Source organism: Fundulus heteroclitus, unplaced genomic scaffold, assembly GCF_011125445.2.
Source record: "Fundulus heteroclitus isolate FHET01 unplaced genomic scaffold, MU-UCD_Fhet_4.1 scaffold_43, whole genome shotgun sequence".
Lineage (NCBI taxonomy): Eukaryota > Metazoa > Chordata > Actinopteri > Cyprinodontiformes > Fundulidae > Fundulus > Fundulus heteroclitus.
Genome location: NW_023396846.1, coordinates 1,833,565 through 1,850,582, shown reverse-complemented (window position 1 = coordinate 1,850,582; position 17,018 = coordinate 1,833,565). Strand labels below are relative to the sequence as shown.

Below are 17,018 nucleotides of genomic sequence, written 5' to 3'. Positions count from 1 at the left end.
AAAAGATCAGCTCATGCTTACATACTGGTGTCGGTTATATGGATGTGGAAATGAAAATATAGCAAAAAGTGTTATAAAAGAGTGTTGGGAATATAATTCTTTTAAAGGTAAAGGTTTTGGATGGATAATAAAAGATAAATCAGAAGAATATAAAATAAGAAATATATGGTTTAACTCACCTAGACCTATAAGTAATATCCCTATTTGGTTATTTCCAAATGTTGAGGTAGATTTTTATATAATGGAATTAAAAAAAAAGTGGGTAAACAGAAGGAGAGGTCAAATGGCAAATCATTATATAAGAACTAAATATTATAGCTATTTAGATATATATACAGATGGATCTAAAGATGATAAAGGAAAAGTAGGTATAGGAATATATATTCCAATGATGAATGTAAGCATCGGTAGGAGATTACCTGATCAGATGTCAGTATATACAGCAGAAATGATGGCAATAATTATAGGATTACAATGGATAGAGGAAGTAAAACCTGATAGAGTAGTTTGTTGTGTTGATTCTTTGGCAGCACTTTACAGTATACAAAATATGAAATCAGAAAGAGAAGATTTATTATTAGAAATACATCAAAGTTTGTTCAGAATACAAAAAATGTATATAAATATAAAGTTTTGTTGGGTTCCAGCCCATGTAGGAATAAATGGAAATGAAAGAGCAGACCAAATAGCTAAAAAATCAATTAGAACAAATAATATTATAAATATACCGTATGGGAAAGGAGAAGCTAAGGCAATAATTAAAAAAGAAATTAAGGAAAAATGGCAGGATAGATGGAAAATGGATAAAAGTGGAAGAAATTATTATATGATACAGAAATCTATTAATGCCAAGGGTGTGACAAGGAAAAATCGAAGAGAGGAGACTATGTTAACTAGATTAAGATTTGATCATACTGGGTTAAATAAAACATTATTTTTATTAAAGAAAAGTGAAACAGATGAATGTATAGAATGTAAAGTAATAGAAAATGTAGAACATATTTTATTATATTGTAGGAAATATGATAAAGAAAGGATAGAATTAAAACAAAAGACAAGACAAATTGGAAGGGAATGGAATTTGAAAGGATTAATAGGAACAACAGGAGAGGGGATAAAGGAAATGCAGGAAACTGTTATTAAATATCTTAAGAATACAGGATTATATTATAAGATTTAAAGGTATATGTATATATGGATGTATGTATATTTTGTATGTATATATGTATATGTATAGATAGATAAATATATAGATATATATGGATATATAGATATATAGAAATATGGATATGGGAATATGGATAGAGATATATAGGTATATAGAAGTATAGATATAGATGTGTAGAAATATGGATATAAATGTATATAAATATAGAAATATGGATATAGATATAAATAATCATCAAATTGATATGGCCCATGCTACATACTCCGGTACAGTAGGTGGCGGTATGCACCTAAAAGATAAGGTTGCAATCTGCCATTAAACAAAAAGAAGAAGAAGAAGATGGAAGACGCCAGAGCCTTAAGCAGTGGTGGTACGACGTGGCCTCTGACCCAACTCCTGAAAACCTGCTGGTGAGTTTTTTCATCTTTGAACTTTGACTAATTTTGGATCTCCCTGTTTTTGTCACAGTTTTTGGTGCTTCTGGATCCTGCTGGTTCTTCCCTCACTCTGGTCAATCCAACTGTCACCCACTTCTGTCCAGCTTTATGGTAAGCAGTGCAGCTTCTAGTAGTTCTCCTGGTTCACCTTTCAGAGTCACTTACTCTTCTTCTCTTTGCAGTCTCTCCAGCCGTGACGTTCTGACCCTGCCGAGTTGTCCATAGTTCCGTCCGTTATATCTGCCTGTTTCCTAAATAAACATTTTAAAACTGTGCTTTGCTTCCCCATCGTATCTGCATGTGGGCTCGTCATCTGAAAACCATGACAGTACCAAGTTTGGTACACTTCTTTTTAGGAGGCCCTGATTAAGGCCTCATTAAGGTCAAAAACCAGCTGCTGGCAGACAAAATATAGAGCTAGATGGGCTCCAGTGGGCTTGTTTCGATCGTCTCCATTTACTGTTTCGTTTGATACCAAGTTTGTGAGGCTACGATGTTGCTTTGCTAAACAGTGGCCCAGAACACTGGTTTCTAGGAGGCCTATTGAGGCCTCCTAAGCAAGGTGAAAAAACAAGCTGGTGGGAGACAAAGGAAAAAGCTACATGGGCTCAAGTTGGCTTGTTTCGATCGTCTCTATTTACTCTTTCGTTTGGTACCAAGTTTGTGAGGCTACGATGCTGCTTTGCTAAACAGTGGCCCAGAACACTGGTTTCTAGGAGGCCCTATTGAGGCCTCCTAAGCAAGGTGAAAAACCCAGCTGCTGGGAGACAAAGGAAAAAGCTACATGGGCTCAAGTGGGCTTGTTTTGATCGTCTCTATTTACTCTTTCGTTTGGTACCAAGTTTGTGAGGCTACGATGCTGCTTTGCTAAACAGTGGCACAGAACACTGGTTTCTAGGAGGCCCTATTGAGCCTCCTAAGCAAGGTGAAAAACCCAGCTGCTGGGAGACAAAGGAAAAAGCTACATGGGCTCAAGTGGGCTTGTTTCGATCGTCTCTATTTACTCTTTCGTTTGGTACCAAGTTTGTGAGGCTACGATGCTGCTTTGCTAAACAGTGGCCCAGAACACTGGTTTCTAGGAGGCCCTATTGAGGCCTCCTAAGCAAGGTGAAAAACCCAGCTGCTGGGAGACAAAGGAAAAAGCTACATGGGCTCAAGTGGGCTTGTTTTGATCGTCTCTATTTACTCTTTCGTTTGGTACCAAGTTTGTGAGGCTACGATGCTGCTTTGCTAAACAGTGGCACAGAACACTGGTTTCTAGGAGGCCCTATTGAGCCTCCTAAGCAAGGTGAAAAACCCAGCTGCTGGGAGACAAAGGAAAAAGCTACATGGGCTCAAGTGGGCTTGTTTCGATCGTCTCTATTTACTCTTTCGTTTGGTACCAAGTTTGTGACCCTTTGTTGCTCCTATGCTGAACAGTGGCACAAAACACACTGCTTCTCTGTGTTTTGTGCATCTCTTTTTCATACTTCAAACGGTTGCCATTCTTAGACGCAAGCACCCAGAGGCACAAAAATCACAGACAGCGGTTGAGGGGTGAGCTAGAACTTATATCTAAAGTTTGGTATCACTGCGCATAAATAAACCTTTCTTCCTCAGCTTTTGAGACTCAAATACTGTCTTGAACCCTTAGGAAGTTGGCTGAATTTTTTGGGACAAACAGCTTTTGTTGTTTTTTTCACAGGAGGCTGATTTTAACATATTTTGTAGGTGACCTTATGAGGAGCAGAACCTGTGATTTTGAACTCCCTGGGTGGTTCCACGTGGACACAGTGGGGGTCAAAAGGTGAAAATTTGCAACCTTTGATGGCACACAGCTCACACACGGTTTGTCTGTTCCAGCTCAAACTCGGCATACAGGAGCCCCTTTGAGGCATCTACCAACGGGTAAGAGCTCATACCTGTATCCCCTTCCTATAGCTACTTCCTTTTAGCAATGAGATAAGAAGATGTGGTTAGTGGCATGTTGTAGAGCACTTCCAGGAAATGAGCATTTATAAGTTTGGTCCAAATCCATGAGCTGCAAAGGCCTCAATTATCAAAAATCAAATATTGCTTGGCTGGAGGCATAGCTCCAGAAACAAAACGGGCCCAGATTTCCACTCTTGGCCATATGCTGCAGTACCATTCCCCACCACCATTGGTGCTATTGATATTTGGACAGGCCTGTACACCATCCCTCCTTCTGTACACCTTCCATTGTAAAGCAATGGAACCAGTTCTGTACAGCCTCCCTCCTTATGTACGCCTTGGCCCCTAAAAAACACGCATAATTAATTAAGCCACGGTCTCGGCCAATAGCAGAAGCTTCCCCACTTTTCCCTTCCCGCCCGTAGTTGGTTCGTGCAGTGCTCTTTCCGACACGTTGGTGGCGCTATGCTGGGTGGGCTAATAAGCCATTGTAAAGCAATGGGACCCGTTCCGGACAGCCTCCCTCCTTCTGTACACCCTCCATTGTAAAGCAATGGAACCAGTTCTGTACAGCCTCCCTCCTTATGTACGCCTTGGCCCCTAAAAAACACGCATAATTAAATAAGCCACGGTCTCGGCCAATAGCAGAAGCTTCCCCACTTTTCCCTTCCCGCCCGTAGTTGGTCCGTGCAGTGCTCTTTCCGACACGTTGGTGGCGCTATGCTGGGTGGGCTAATAAGCCATTGTAAAGCAATGGAACCAGTTCCGGACAGCCTCCCTCCTTCTGTACACCTTCCATTGTAAAGCAATGGAACCAGTTTTGTACAGCCTCCCTCCTTATGTACGCCTTGGCCCCTAAAAAACACGCATAATTAATTAAGCCACGGTCTCGGCCAATAGCAGAAGCTTCCCCACTTTTCCCTTCCCGCCCGTAGTTGGTTCGTGCAGTGCTCTTTCCGACACGTTGGTGGCGCTATGCTGGGTGGGCTAATAAGCCATTGTAAAGCAATGGGACCCGTTCCGGACAGCCTCCCTCCTTCTGTACACCCTCCATTGTAAAGCAATGGAACCAGTTCTGTACAGCCTCCCTCCTTATGTACGCCTTGGCCCCTAAAAAACACGCATAATTAATTAAGCCACGGTCTCGGCCAATAGCAGAAGCTTCCCCACTTTTCCCTTCCCGCCCGTAGTTGGTTCGTGCAGTGCTCTTTCCGACACGTTGGTGGCGCTATGCTGGGTGGGCTAATAAGCCATTGTAAAGCAATGGGAACCGTTCCGGACAGCCTCCCTCCTTCTGTACACCTTCCATTGTAAAGCAATGGAAATAGTTCTGTACAGCCTCCCTCCTTATGTACGCCTTGGCCCCTAAAAAACGCCCCTAATTAAATAAGCCACGGTCTCGGCCAATAGCAGAAGCTTCCCCACCCCTCCGTAGTTGTGTTCGTGCAGTGCACTTTCCGACACGTTGGTGGCGCTATCTTGGGCGGTCTAATCCGTTGTAACGTACGGCTATCCTTCCTTTCGTACGCGCCCCCCCCTCCGACACCCCCCGATACGCTAAATCTAGAAGAGAGCGCCATCACATGGTGCACGGAAGGCGGCACGCCCGTACGAAACGCCGACTTGGACCAAGCGGGCGAAATGCTGGAGCTTTTATTGCGCGCGTACGTACACTACCTCGTAACGAACACATACATACAGATTGTATGTGTAAATCCGTACGTACGGTATTCAAAATCATTGCGGCTGTACGGCCGAAGGCGTCGTTTCGTACGATTTTCCCTTGACTATATATATGCTTCCGATTGGCAAAATTATCAGACAGCATGGGATTAATTTCCACTGTGTATGCTGATGACACTCAGCTATATTTATCCATAAATCCGGATGAATCCAATCAATTACTTCAACTACAGTCATGTCTTGATAACATTAAAAGCTGAATAACTTCAAATTTCCTGCAGTTAAATTCTGAAAAGACCGAGGTGTAATCTTTTGACTTCTTGACCTCAAACAATAAACTTCTTAATCAATCACTTAATCTGGATGGCATTAACTTGGCCTCTGGTAATAAAGTAAAAAATCTTGGTGTTATTTTTGACCAAGACATGTCATTTAAATCCCATATTAAACAGGTTTCCAGAGTATCATTTATTCACCTCAAGAATATCGCCAAAATTAGAAACATTCTGTCCAGGAGTGATGTTGAAAAACTAGTCAATGCATTGTTACTTCAAGGCTGGACTATTGTAATTCTTTACTTTCAGGAAGTCCACACAATGCAGTTCAAAGCCTTCAGCTGATCCAAAATGCTGCAGCAAGAGTTCTGATGAAAATCAACAAGAGGGATCATATTTCTCCTATTTTAGCTTCCCTTCACTGGCTTCCTGTTAAATTAAGAATAGAATTTAAAATTCTTCTTCTAATGTCTAAAGCCCTAATATTATATAATATCAAATATCAGAGCTCTAATTACCCCCTCTGTGTCTAACAAAGCACTTCGCGCACGTTACCATGACGGTTGAGGTTCACTTCCTGTGTGACATCACATCACACATTCGCTGACTGAATGGAGAGAGAGCGATGTCTCCACTAGAGCTACACATCTTAAATAAGAGGTAAATTACGATCCATTGTTAAGTAAAACACTCATTCCAAACACAATATCAATAGCTGGTTTAAGCTGGATGAGAAAGATGTGACATAATTCTATAGCAGGGTTTCCCGCAGCGTTCTCTTGGCGAAGCAGTCGCCTCGCCAAACTCACGCTACCGCCTCGGCAATATGAAAAAAAAAAAAAAAAAACCTAACTTGATATGCTGTTTATTTGACGGTAACAGGCGGTTTTTTGTTGTTGCTTTCGCGCGTGCATATAGTGAATGGCAGGAAAAAACACAGGCGCTCCGCTCCGGTCGTCCGCGCAAAGCTTGTCTTCTTCTCCTCACCCCCCCACCCACCCCGCCTAAGCAAATTCCTGGGGGAAACACTGTGTAGCATTAAACAGCTGACAGGAACGAAATTAACCGTTCCGGGAACATTATTTTTTTGTTCTAACCGGTTCGGGAACGTCAGTTTATTGGTGGAACTCATAACCGGAAACGTTATAATTCCGTTTCTGTTCGGAATGAACCGATTGGGGAAAAGAAATCGGCTCAAAGACCTGACTCTAACCACTTGGCCACGACGTCCCCACTTAACCCCAGATTGCTCCCTGGGCGCCGCACATGGCAGCCCACTGCTCCCCAAGGGTGATGGGTTAAAAGCAGAGAACAATTTTCGTTGTAATGTATGTTTCAATGAGAATAAAGTTACTATTACTCTAAAAGTAGAATGGGAGGCAGATCCTTTAGCTATCAGGCTCCTCTCCTGTGGAACCAACTCCCAGTTTTGATCCTTGAGGCAGACACCCCGTCTACTTTTAAGACTAAGCTTAAAACTTTTCTTTTTGTCAAAGCTTATAGTTAGAATGGCTTATGTTACCCTGAGCCAATGAGCTCACATTATATCTGTCCACACAGAGACAATCAGAAGGTAAAGGTCCATGAAGGACATCTGGATGTGAGCAGAGAACCAGAGGATCCAGGTAGTTGGAGATGTTTAATGTTCCTGCTGATCCACTAAGAACTAGCAGAACCTCTGATGGTCCACTTCAGCTCAGCTTGGTTCCACCAACCACACGATGAAGCTTTCCTTCCCTGCTGAACTGCTCTCACAACGCACACAGGAACCAAGTCTTGATGGGTCAGACTGGCTCTAGCAGCTATTTCCCAGTGGGTCGTGGAAATGTGATCCACTATTAGTCTGACATGGAGCCAGGAAGCAGCAGAACCTCCTGATCAGCATCAACACAACACATGAAGACATGAAGGTGTTTTCATCAGAACAGGGCAGCTGATTTCTGAAGATAACGGATCAAACCTCTGTCTGCAAATAGAACTGGAACATCTGAGAGCTCACTGGGAGGATCTGGGTTTCTGTTCTTGGCTCTTAAAGAAAAGTAACGGGTCATTTCCAGAACCTCAGACCCCGACTGAGGAGACCGGTCCATACTAGGGGTGGTGATTGGCTAAAATATCACAACATGATTCCTTGCAGTGAAATCAGGATTTTATTAGTTTCCCAAAGTAACAATAAAGCTGTTGAAGAAAAATCTAGAGAAGCATTTAGACCAGAGCATTTCTGAACCCATTTTAATGAGTTGCTGCAGTTCTGCTAACTTGTCTGAAGCTCAACTGAAATGTAATAAATCCATTGAGATATTTAAGAGCTGAAGAACAGCTGCAGCTCTAAACTCCTGTGAGGGAACAACACCAAGTCTCTGGTTCTGATCCCAGTGATTGTTCCAGCTCCAGCTGAGAAGAACTGAAACTCTTCAGTCACTAAAACTGAGGAAGACTTTCAGATACGATGTCAAAACGGTTCAGGAACAAAGAAAGAAAGTCCAGTTGGTTCCATGTTGGATTTGATTCAATCACTATGAATATGGGAGAGGGACTAAACAGTCCAGTTAGCTCATTAACATGGAACAGAACCAATCAGAGTGAGCTCCAGTCCAAACTAAATCTTTGACTTTAAGCAGAGAAAAGTGTTTAATGATGGCGACTAATCAATGAGGCCCAAAAGCAAACAGATCAGAGCTGTTAAACATGATGTAGCAGCATCCAGGACACCTCCAACAACATCCATTCTTTCCACTTTCACTGCTGTGGTTCTGGAGAACATCCAACACACACCGCTTCACATATGAACATAGAAATGTGGGAAAAAGAGCTGAGCTCACGTTAAACACATGTTGGAATAAAAACATTTCAGACTGACTCAGTTTCCACAGTTACAGCAGTTAGATACAGCTCACCTCTCTGAGGATGGAAGTCCTGAAGGTTTGAAGTCAATTAAATAATCCTTTGAATCATCACTCTTAAAAGATACACAGCTGGGTTCTGGTTCTGGTTGATGTTTATGAGTCAGTGTCTTAGGAATCCTGTCAAAAGAAAACACATTTTAATATTTACATAGAGACACCAACTGGTTCTGTTGATCTGGGTCGTATTTAGACAGAAAATAAATGTAAAGATTCTTCCATAAATGTCTGATCAGCCGTCCTTCTTTCTAGGATGAATAATGTTGAACACATGTTGGTCATCAAGGTCCAGGAAATGTTCTGGAAGTTGGTGAGTTTTTCCAGATGTGTCCTGCTGGAACCCAGAGCTCTAAGCAACAGGCTGGTGTCACTCAGCTGGTTGTGCAACAGTGACTTGCTGTTTGTCAGAACCCACTGGTACCATGCTGAGCTGCTCTGTTCAGTCTGGATGAAGCAGCAAAGAGGAACAGCAGCAGCTTCAGGACCACTTGGTCTCTTCTGGCCTGATATAGTGAGAACGCTGTGTGAAAAGGGCTCTGGACACTTAGAGATGCTGATCTCACCTCTGAGCGTGGCTCTGGCTCTCAGCTTCCCCACACAGAGTGGTTTTAGAGGGAGGGACTCCCTCCTCTCTGTCCTCACACTGATCCATGCTGCTGAATTCACATCCACATCAGCTCACACACACTTTCTACCTTCACCTGCAGAGGAAACACAAATCATTCATCTGCACATCAACTCTGATCATCCTTTACATCATTAGTGCTGGAAAAAGATCAGCTGCTCCTCCTCTGATTGGCTCTTCTTCTCTGCTTCATCAGTGTCAGTTGAATGCAGTCAGACAGCAGTGAGAGGCAGAGGAAGCTGCCATCAGCTGCTGTACTTCTACTATCAGTCCACTAGATGGAGCCATGGAGCAACATTTCATCCACTGACACTGATTCACTCTGACTGAACATCAGCAACTATTTTATTTCACAATCATCAAACTCTACAAGTGGATTATCTGCTGCATCAAAGCTGAACTATTTAATAATCTGACTAAATCAAACACATTTTAACATTGATTTTATTTTGAAAGGACTCACAGGAAGCTCTGACTTTAACGGGAGACCAGAGTTTGATTCCAGGAAATAAAACATGAAGCAGTTTCTTGAGTGAAGAAAACAAAGAAACATCAGCTGTTCATCATGTTGTTTGGTTCCAGTTCATCAATAATCTAATAATCCTGTAGATTATTCTTCAAAGAGCAGAGATGAAACTTTGTGCTGAAATCAGAAGTGAACATGTTCTCCAGACATCAGAGAGCAGAAACAAAGAGGAAAGTTCCTCAAGACAAAGATCTGGTAGGAAACAAAGCAAACTTACAGTTTGTTCAGACGGTCCAAAGTGCTGAAGAACAAGATCTGAACAACAGACTGAGACCAAACAGAACCACCGTAGAACCAGACTGGGTGCCTCACCTGAACAGGTGAGTTCAAACTGAAAGTTACAGTTGAAAATGTTGCATAACTGATGACGTCACAGCTCACCTGGTTTGTAGTTTTCCTTTCAGACTAAAACAGTCAGCAGAGCGTCTGCAGTGATATCAGAGGCAGGTTGATAAAGTCTTGATGAGAAAGGAGAGAAGTTGTGCTGAAAATGTTTCCTGATGGCGTCCTGAGGAGAAATGAGCCCAGAGAACAGAGCTGCTGGTTGCTTCCTGCTGCAGGAACTGCTCAGACTGGTCTGGCTGAGTGGGAGTCAGAGGAAAGTTCACCTGCTGACGTCTGAAGACATGAAGCCTTCTCATGACTCCCAGTGTGAACACAAACACTCTGCTGCTGTTTAAATGGCTTCATTGTTGTTCTGCTGATCCAGGTTCTGTTCAGCTCTGATGGAACCACAACCTGCTTTAACTGGGAACCAACTGGACTCTTCATTGCTGGAGATTTGTCTCCCTCTGCTGGTGAAAAGATAAACTGCATGAGGTCTGATTATTAAACCCATTTGCTGCGTTTTTAAATGATCCAAACATGTCAGTGATGGTAAAAAGTGAGCAGAACCACAGTCAGTTCTAAGCTTTCATTTATCAGGACATGAATGAAAGATCATCTGTTCCTCAGCAGCTCTTAAAATGAGGGAAATACAACAGCAGCACAGATTCCATTGGGTCATTATTTAGTGAACAGAACCAGAAGCAGAACCCTGAAGCAGTGAGTGAAAAACTAAGTCCATCCTTTCTGCTTCCACAGCAGGTCAGAGGCTCAGTAGCTGCAAGGAGCTGCTGATCACATGACAATCTGCACTTTAACCATTTTTAGCCCTTTAACACTAAACAACAATTAGTTGATGCTTTGCTGGAATTATGGCATCAAAACAGAAACAGAAAAACAAGATAAAAACCAAGAATCCACTAAAAACACAAACTAACACCAAATAATGATAAAATGCATCAAAGTAACAAAGTAAACTGTAGTCCTTAATATCAGCACACTGCTGCTGCTAAAATGAGCCGTTGTTCTAATGCAGATTATTACTAGAGCTCCTAGAGAATTATTTCTCCTTATTTTAGTGCTGCTGAGCAGAGTGTCGACAGTCTCTGGTTAAAATCAGCATCAGCTGAGGATGTTCTGAAGATCCAGGTTGAAACCCTGATTTCATTTCAAACCAAGTGAATTTAAAGTCAGAGTCAGAGAAAAGAGCAGAGAGGAGGCAGCTTGGTCCAAACTCCTTCTTTCCACCTGCAGCTGTTTTCCAGCTGTTCTCCACAGGTGGAGGCTGGATGTTTGGGAGGAGAGAAGCGGCACATTAAAGCTCCAGATGTTCACAGCTGGATTCTTCCCACAGCAGCTGGAACAATTGCACAGATGAAATGATTGAGTCCTGAAAAATGGGATGTTTGGATGTGATCAGGTCTGCAGATGCCACTGACTGGGATTTGTGAAGAAAATGTCTCTCAGAGCTGTGAAGAGCTGTGCTTCTTTAGAGGGAAAGCTCTGAAATCTTCACTCCTCCCATCCAGTGGTGTTCAGGTGGGCTCAATGGAGCGCACCCAGCAGGACTTGATCTGAATCAACTCCATTTGATTTCTAAGCACAAAGAAAAAGCCTCTAACAGTTCTGTGTGTATTGATGGAAAATGGCTTTTAGTAAAAAGCTCCAAGTGTGGATCAGATTTCTGAGCTTCAGCAGCAACCAGAACTGTTGCTTAAAGCTGAAGTTAGAAGTCAGAGAAAAGCTGCAAAAGAAAATCAAAGCAGCGACTCAGACGTTCTTTCCTTCCATGAAGCTCATTGATTGTTGGCAACACATCACACACAGCACAGTAGAAACATGAAGCTTCTGCTTTTAAAAGCAACTCATGGCTTTCATCTTTTCAGCTTTTAGTGCAACACAAACATCTGGACTAAAACTGATCTGAGAGCAGCTTCTGGTTCCTGAACAACGGCTCTGGAACGTTGATTTCTGCACTTTTCCAGCATCTGGAACATTCCAGCTCCACAGTTCACATGTTAGCTTGCTGTCAATGTTGCTGGTAAACCTTTAGTACGTGTTCAGTGGACAATTTGGATTCAGCTTGACAGGAGAACACCTCCAGATGTTACTCAACACATTTCATTAAGATATGATGTGGAATTTCACATTTAAAGCTCATCAACATGTGACTTTACAATTCTATTGATCAAAACTGCTGAGGTTTACATTGCCACACTATGTACATACTAATTACACAGAAAATAAAACAAGGTCCAGAAAAAGCTGAACTAGAAACAGGTAAGTATAAAATGTTGAAATGATGAAGAACATTTCCATAGTTTGCTGCCACAGAACTTTGGTTCCAACAACACAATAGACGGTTCCAGCTGGATTCCCTCAGAGCTTTCAGGACATCTTCTTGTCAGCCTAGGCACGGCTCATGGAACCATCTGCCACACGTGTCCCTGGATCTGCACAACAACTTACAGAATATACACATTAGGGGACAAGGAGGTGGCTTTTGCTGGCTTCATGCTATCTTTTCATCGTCACATTTGGTTATTGAACAACTACAGAACGGGTCAAGCTATGTTCCAGAAAATGAGTTTTTATCAAATCAATAAATGATTAAAATCTGGGAGTCAGCCCCAGGTAAGATGGCCGCCACATCAGCTCAACTACTGGGAAGCTTAATGAAATGAACTCAAAGAATTTCACATGTATTGTTTTCTAGATTTCTGTGGAGGTAAATGTTCTTCATCCAAACACTGACTTCTACAGCCAATCACTTTACTACCTTTGGAACACAGAGAAATGACTTTTAAAAGTCACAGCTGCTTCTTTGATGAAGTTATCTCAGTAATATGTTCATAGGAAACTCTCCTGAAGTAATCCCTGGGGATTTTCCCTCACCACATCATCATTATCATCATTATCTTTTTTACAGTGTATTCTAAATACTGATATATCTATAACAATGGCACATAAAACATGTGAACACAAATCGCTTCATTTCACATATTCCACTAAAACAGTACATCCAATAACATCCAATTAAAGGTAATATTATTTTTTTCATTTTAAAACCCTTGATGATCTGCTTTCCCTCAGTGACTGTTAGACCTGTATTTTTACTTTATGCTCTAAAACTAAGTCAGTTCACAGATTCACAACGTTCTGAATAAGCATTGTTACTGAGGTACAGGTATACAAATGACTAAATAATTACAAATGCTAATGCAAGTGAGCAATCAGGCCTTCATCTGACTTAGTAGCTGACTAAGCTGGCATTTAGTTACCTGCAGACAATCTGAAAGCCGTCTACTGTTTTCATGCTGCAGATCCTGCTGAGGATTAGCTGAATATAGCATGATCACACGTCCATTATGACACCATGAAATGCTCCACATGCTGAGGATTCAGTTACTAAACGGCAGAAAATCAGCACCAAACAACACATTTACTCAGCCAGTTTGTAACTGGAGGCTCTGGCTGCTTTTACCATAGAACACAAGGAGCAGTTGTTCCATGAATCAAAGTCTACAATGGCAGAAAATAGGTAACATCACCTTTATGGTTCCATGTGTTCCATCCACTAAGATCAGCTCCATGTTCAGAGGTCACACTACCACATCTTCATAGAAAACAAGCTTCCATCCTTTTCTGTTGCTGCTATGTGTTAAACTACAGGATCATTGTTATCTGTCAACATCCAGATCATATTTATAACGAAGCAATGCAGTTTGCAGACAATCCCAATGAAGTGTGACAGAGTTTGTGAAAACCAAATGATCTGCTGAAGCTAGATGTGGCCAGCAAGGCAACAGGGATGCAGCTACGCTGTTTTTCTCTGCCCACATCATCCAACCTATTGCTGGGACATTTACAGTAAAGCTTAACACTTCAGGGCCAACCTAAAAACCTGCCTTTGTTACACATGCAGAGAATCTTTATTACTACATAGAGACCAACATTTTAAGCTCTGCTCATTCTGAAGAAGATTCTTGACATTCTTTGGAAGAGTTAAATGTGACAGTGATGTGTGTTTGAAATGTGAAATAAATTCAGTTTATGTAAATAGTAAATGGTTTCACATTTATGAAGGTGTGCTGTGAATCCTTGAATAAATAGCTTTTTACCTCTTGGTGCTCCTTTTAAATTCTTTTTTGTCTGGGCCATCTTTTCAACTACCTTAGTGATTTCAACCAGATGTTGACAGTGAACACCTCATGCGTATACGGAGCTCTAGAATGATTCCAGTTGCTTTATGTCGTTGCCGTTGCTCTCTCTAGCTGCCCTTTTGTCTTCTAATGCTCCAGTTTAGTTCAACTCTGGCTAGATTTCACCGTGTTAACTCCAAACTTGTTGCAGTCCGCCCTCATCATTCTTCCTTCAGCCAAGATGCGGCTGACACTCATGTTTGTGTGGAAGCAGAATAATAATCAAATAATAATAAGAAGCTGCTGCATATGTCTCTATGCTTGCATCCAAAGCCTTGAGTGAAGGCGTATCATGAAGGGGAGAAGTTGCCAGGTTCCATATTTCATAAACTGTTTCTGTTGGGACTCAACTGGATGGCGTAATGCCCAAAGCTTCTGACCACAGATGTGCTTAATGCCACAATTTCTGCCATGCAGTGAGAGGCGTTTTAGTACCAAATGTTTCCCTCCTACATGCACTCTGGACTGGAAACACTGACAGCTACTTTTTAGGATCTGATTGAATGTGACTTTGTAAAGAGCCTTGAGATGACGTGTTGTGAACTGGCGCTATAGAAATAAAATCTAATTGAAGTGAAAACATTTTAGTGTGGTTATTGTGGAGCATTACCTGATCACTGCTTGTTCCACAGGCTAAAAAACATTCTTTGGGGATTTAACAGGACATGAAGTTTCTTTTTCTTTGTCTCTATGTAACTATAAATGTCATGAAATAGTCGGCTTTTATCACTTCCATGCGTTTCATATTCCACATGACATAAATGTCTTAATGTGGGCGTGGCCAGCAGATTTTGTAGCATCTCCCTAAACAGAGCTTAGACACTGAAACAAGGTTTACCACTTTGCAATATACTCTAGTTGCATATTCTATATATTAGCTCTACATGGCAATATTTAGCCCTAAAATCCCTGCCTGGTCCTACCTGATGCCGTCAGTATTTGTTCACCCAGAGCAACTCTTTCCTTTTCCAGGTTCTTTTTGATGTAGAAAAGCTGATGGCTGGAATATTTGGAAAAGCTTTCCTCACTTCCCTTGTGATCTAAAAAAAGGCAGAATATTCATTTTGTATTATTTGTAATATTCAATAGTTTGTTTCTGTTGTAGTTCCATATTTCTGCCAGCAGGGAGCGTATTCACAACTACAAGCTCTACGCGCTTCTTCTTTTGTCTTTTTTCTCTTTGCGCTGATGCCGTTACTGCAGTTTAGAGAGAGTTAGAACAGGAGGCGTCAATATAACTAGTTACTAAGTAAATACTGATTAAAACTGTGTTATATCTTGAGTTATTGATCCTAGGAGATTATCTGCACCTGCCAGGAGGGTTTTTGGTTGCGGGACATCACCGTGTTGTTGTGTTTTGTCGAGTGAAAACTGCGGTGAGTAATGATGATTAGCGCTTAGCATAGCATGCTAACTACTGCTGATTCTGGCTGATTGCTCACTGATTTCATGGAGAAAGTATCTTTGTTATATTGTTATGCTTGGAGACGATGTTTAAAACCAGCTGGAGACAGATGAAGGTATATGAGTGAATTCAGGATGTAAAAAATTGTGTTTTGTGTAAATTATCTGTGTTAATTGAGCTATTGCTGCATGTGATTTGTACTATTACTATATGCCAACTAATGCTATATAGTTAAGCGAGCTGGTTTTATGAGCTAAAACAAGCAACAGTGTGCTTTTGAGTTATTGAGAGACAGTAATTTAATGAATGATTAACAAACATGATTGAAATGTGATTTAATTTTTTAGCTCTATGTGATACTTTGTCAATTATGGTTCACGTTCATTGATTTAAGATTAAAAAGAGGATAAATACTGTACAGTTGATTTGGGTAAATGTATAAAAAGAGAAAGAGATTAATGTAAAAGCTGCTGCTTTATGCAGGTTGTTTTTTTGTATGAGTCGGTTTTGATCACTGATCTCTATTATACACTGGAGTGCTAATAGCCGCTGTTAGAACGAGTCGCTGTGAAGCCACCAGCCGCCATATTGGTACTCCCTATTTTCCTCCAATAACTAGGGAATATGTGCGCTACAGCATCGAATAACGAGGATTTTCTCATGTTCAGGGGGGCTTAAAACTTTTAAAATGTAAAATGCCATATACTTTTATGTTATGTTCTAAAACTATCAAGTACTAAGAAAGTCATGTGCTGAAATATTTTGCATTTCATTCATTTAAATATATATATATATATATATATATATATATATATATATATATAAATAAATATATATTTCAAACTATAATTGACATTTAAACGTCCTCAGGTTGTGGTTTAAAACTATAATTAACATTTAAACGTCCTCAGGTTCTGGTTTAAAACTAGAATTAATATTTAAACGTCCTCAGATTCTGGTTTAAAACTATAATTAACATTTAAACTTCCTCAGGTTCTGGTTTAAAACTAGAATTAACATTTAAACGTCCTCAGGTTGTGGTTTAAAACTATAATTAACATTTAAACGACCCCAGGTTCTGGTTTAAAACTATAATTAACATTTAAACGTCCTCAGGTTCTGGTTTAAAACTATAATTAACATTTATTCTTCCTCAGGTTCTGGTTTAAAACTATAATTAACATTTAAACGTCCTCAGGTTCTGGTTTAAAACTACAATTAACATTTAAACGTCCTCAGGTTGTGGTTTAAAACTATAATTAACATTTAAACGTCCTCAGGTTCTGGTTTAAAACTATAATTAACATTTAAACGTCCTCAGGTTGTGGTTTAAAACTATAACATTTAAACGTCCTCAGGTTCTGGTTTAAAACTACAATTAACATTTAAACGTTCTCAGGTTGTGGTTTAAAACTATAATTAACATTTAAACGTCCTCAGGTTGTGGTTTAAAACTATAATTAACATTTAAACGTCCTCAGGTTGTGGTTTAAAACTAGAACTAACATTTAAACGTCCTCAGGTTGTGGTTTAAAACTATAATTAACATTTAAACGTCC

At 40.7% G+C, this 17,018-nt stretch overlaps 1 protein-coding gene and 1 long non-coding RNA gene across 2 annotated transcripts in view; one reads left to right on the top strand and one right to left on the bottom strand.

The window, feature by feature from the left end:
* LOC118560423 (NACHT, LRR and PYD domains-containing protein 12-like) overlaps window positions 1-8,954 on the bottom strand; it is a gene marked incomplete at both ends in the record, with an annotated part of 50,528 nt that extends 41,574 nt beyond the window's left edge. Inside the window, 2 exons of the mRNA XM_036131411.1 lie at window positions 8,372-8,497; window positions 8,941-8,954. Coding sequence (XP_035987304.1) covers window positions 8,372-8,497; window positions 8,941-8,954 — 140 coding nt within the window. The remainder of the gene's footprint in view (window positions 1-8,371; window positions 8,498-8,940) is intronic.
* Window positions 1,593-1,878, top strand: LOC118560467. Its single transcript, XR_004929371.1, has 2 exons — window positions 1,593-1,716; window positions 1,788-1,878. It is a non-coding gene; the product is annotated as an uncharacterized LOC118560467 (long non-coding RNA).
* Window positions 8,955-17,018: the final 8,064 nt, after the last annotated feature.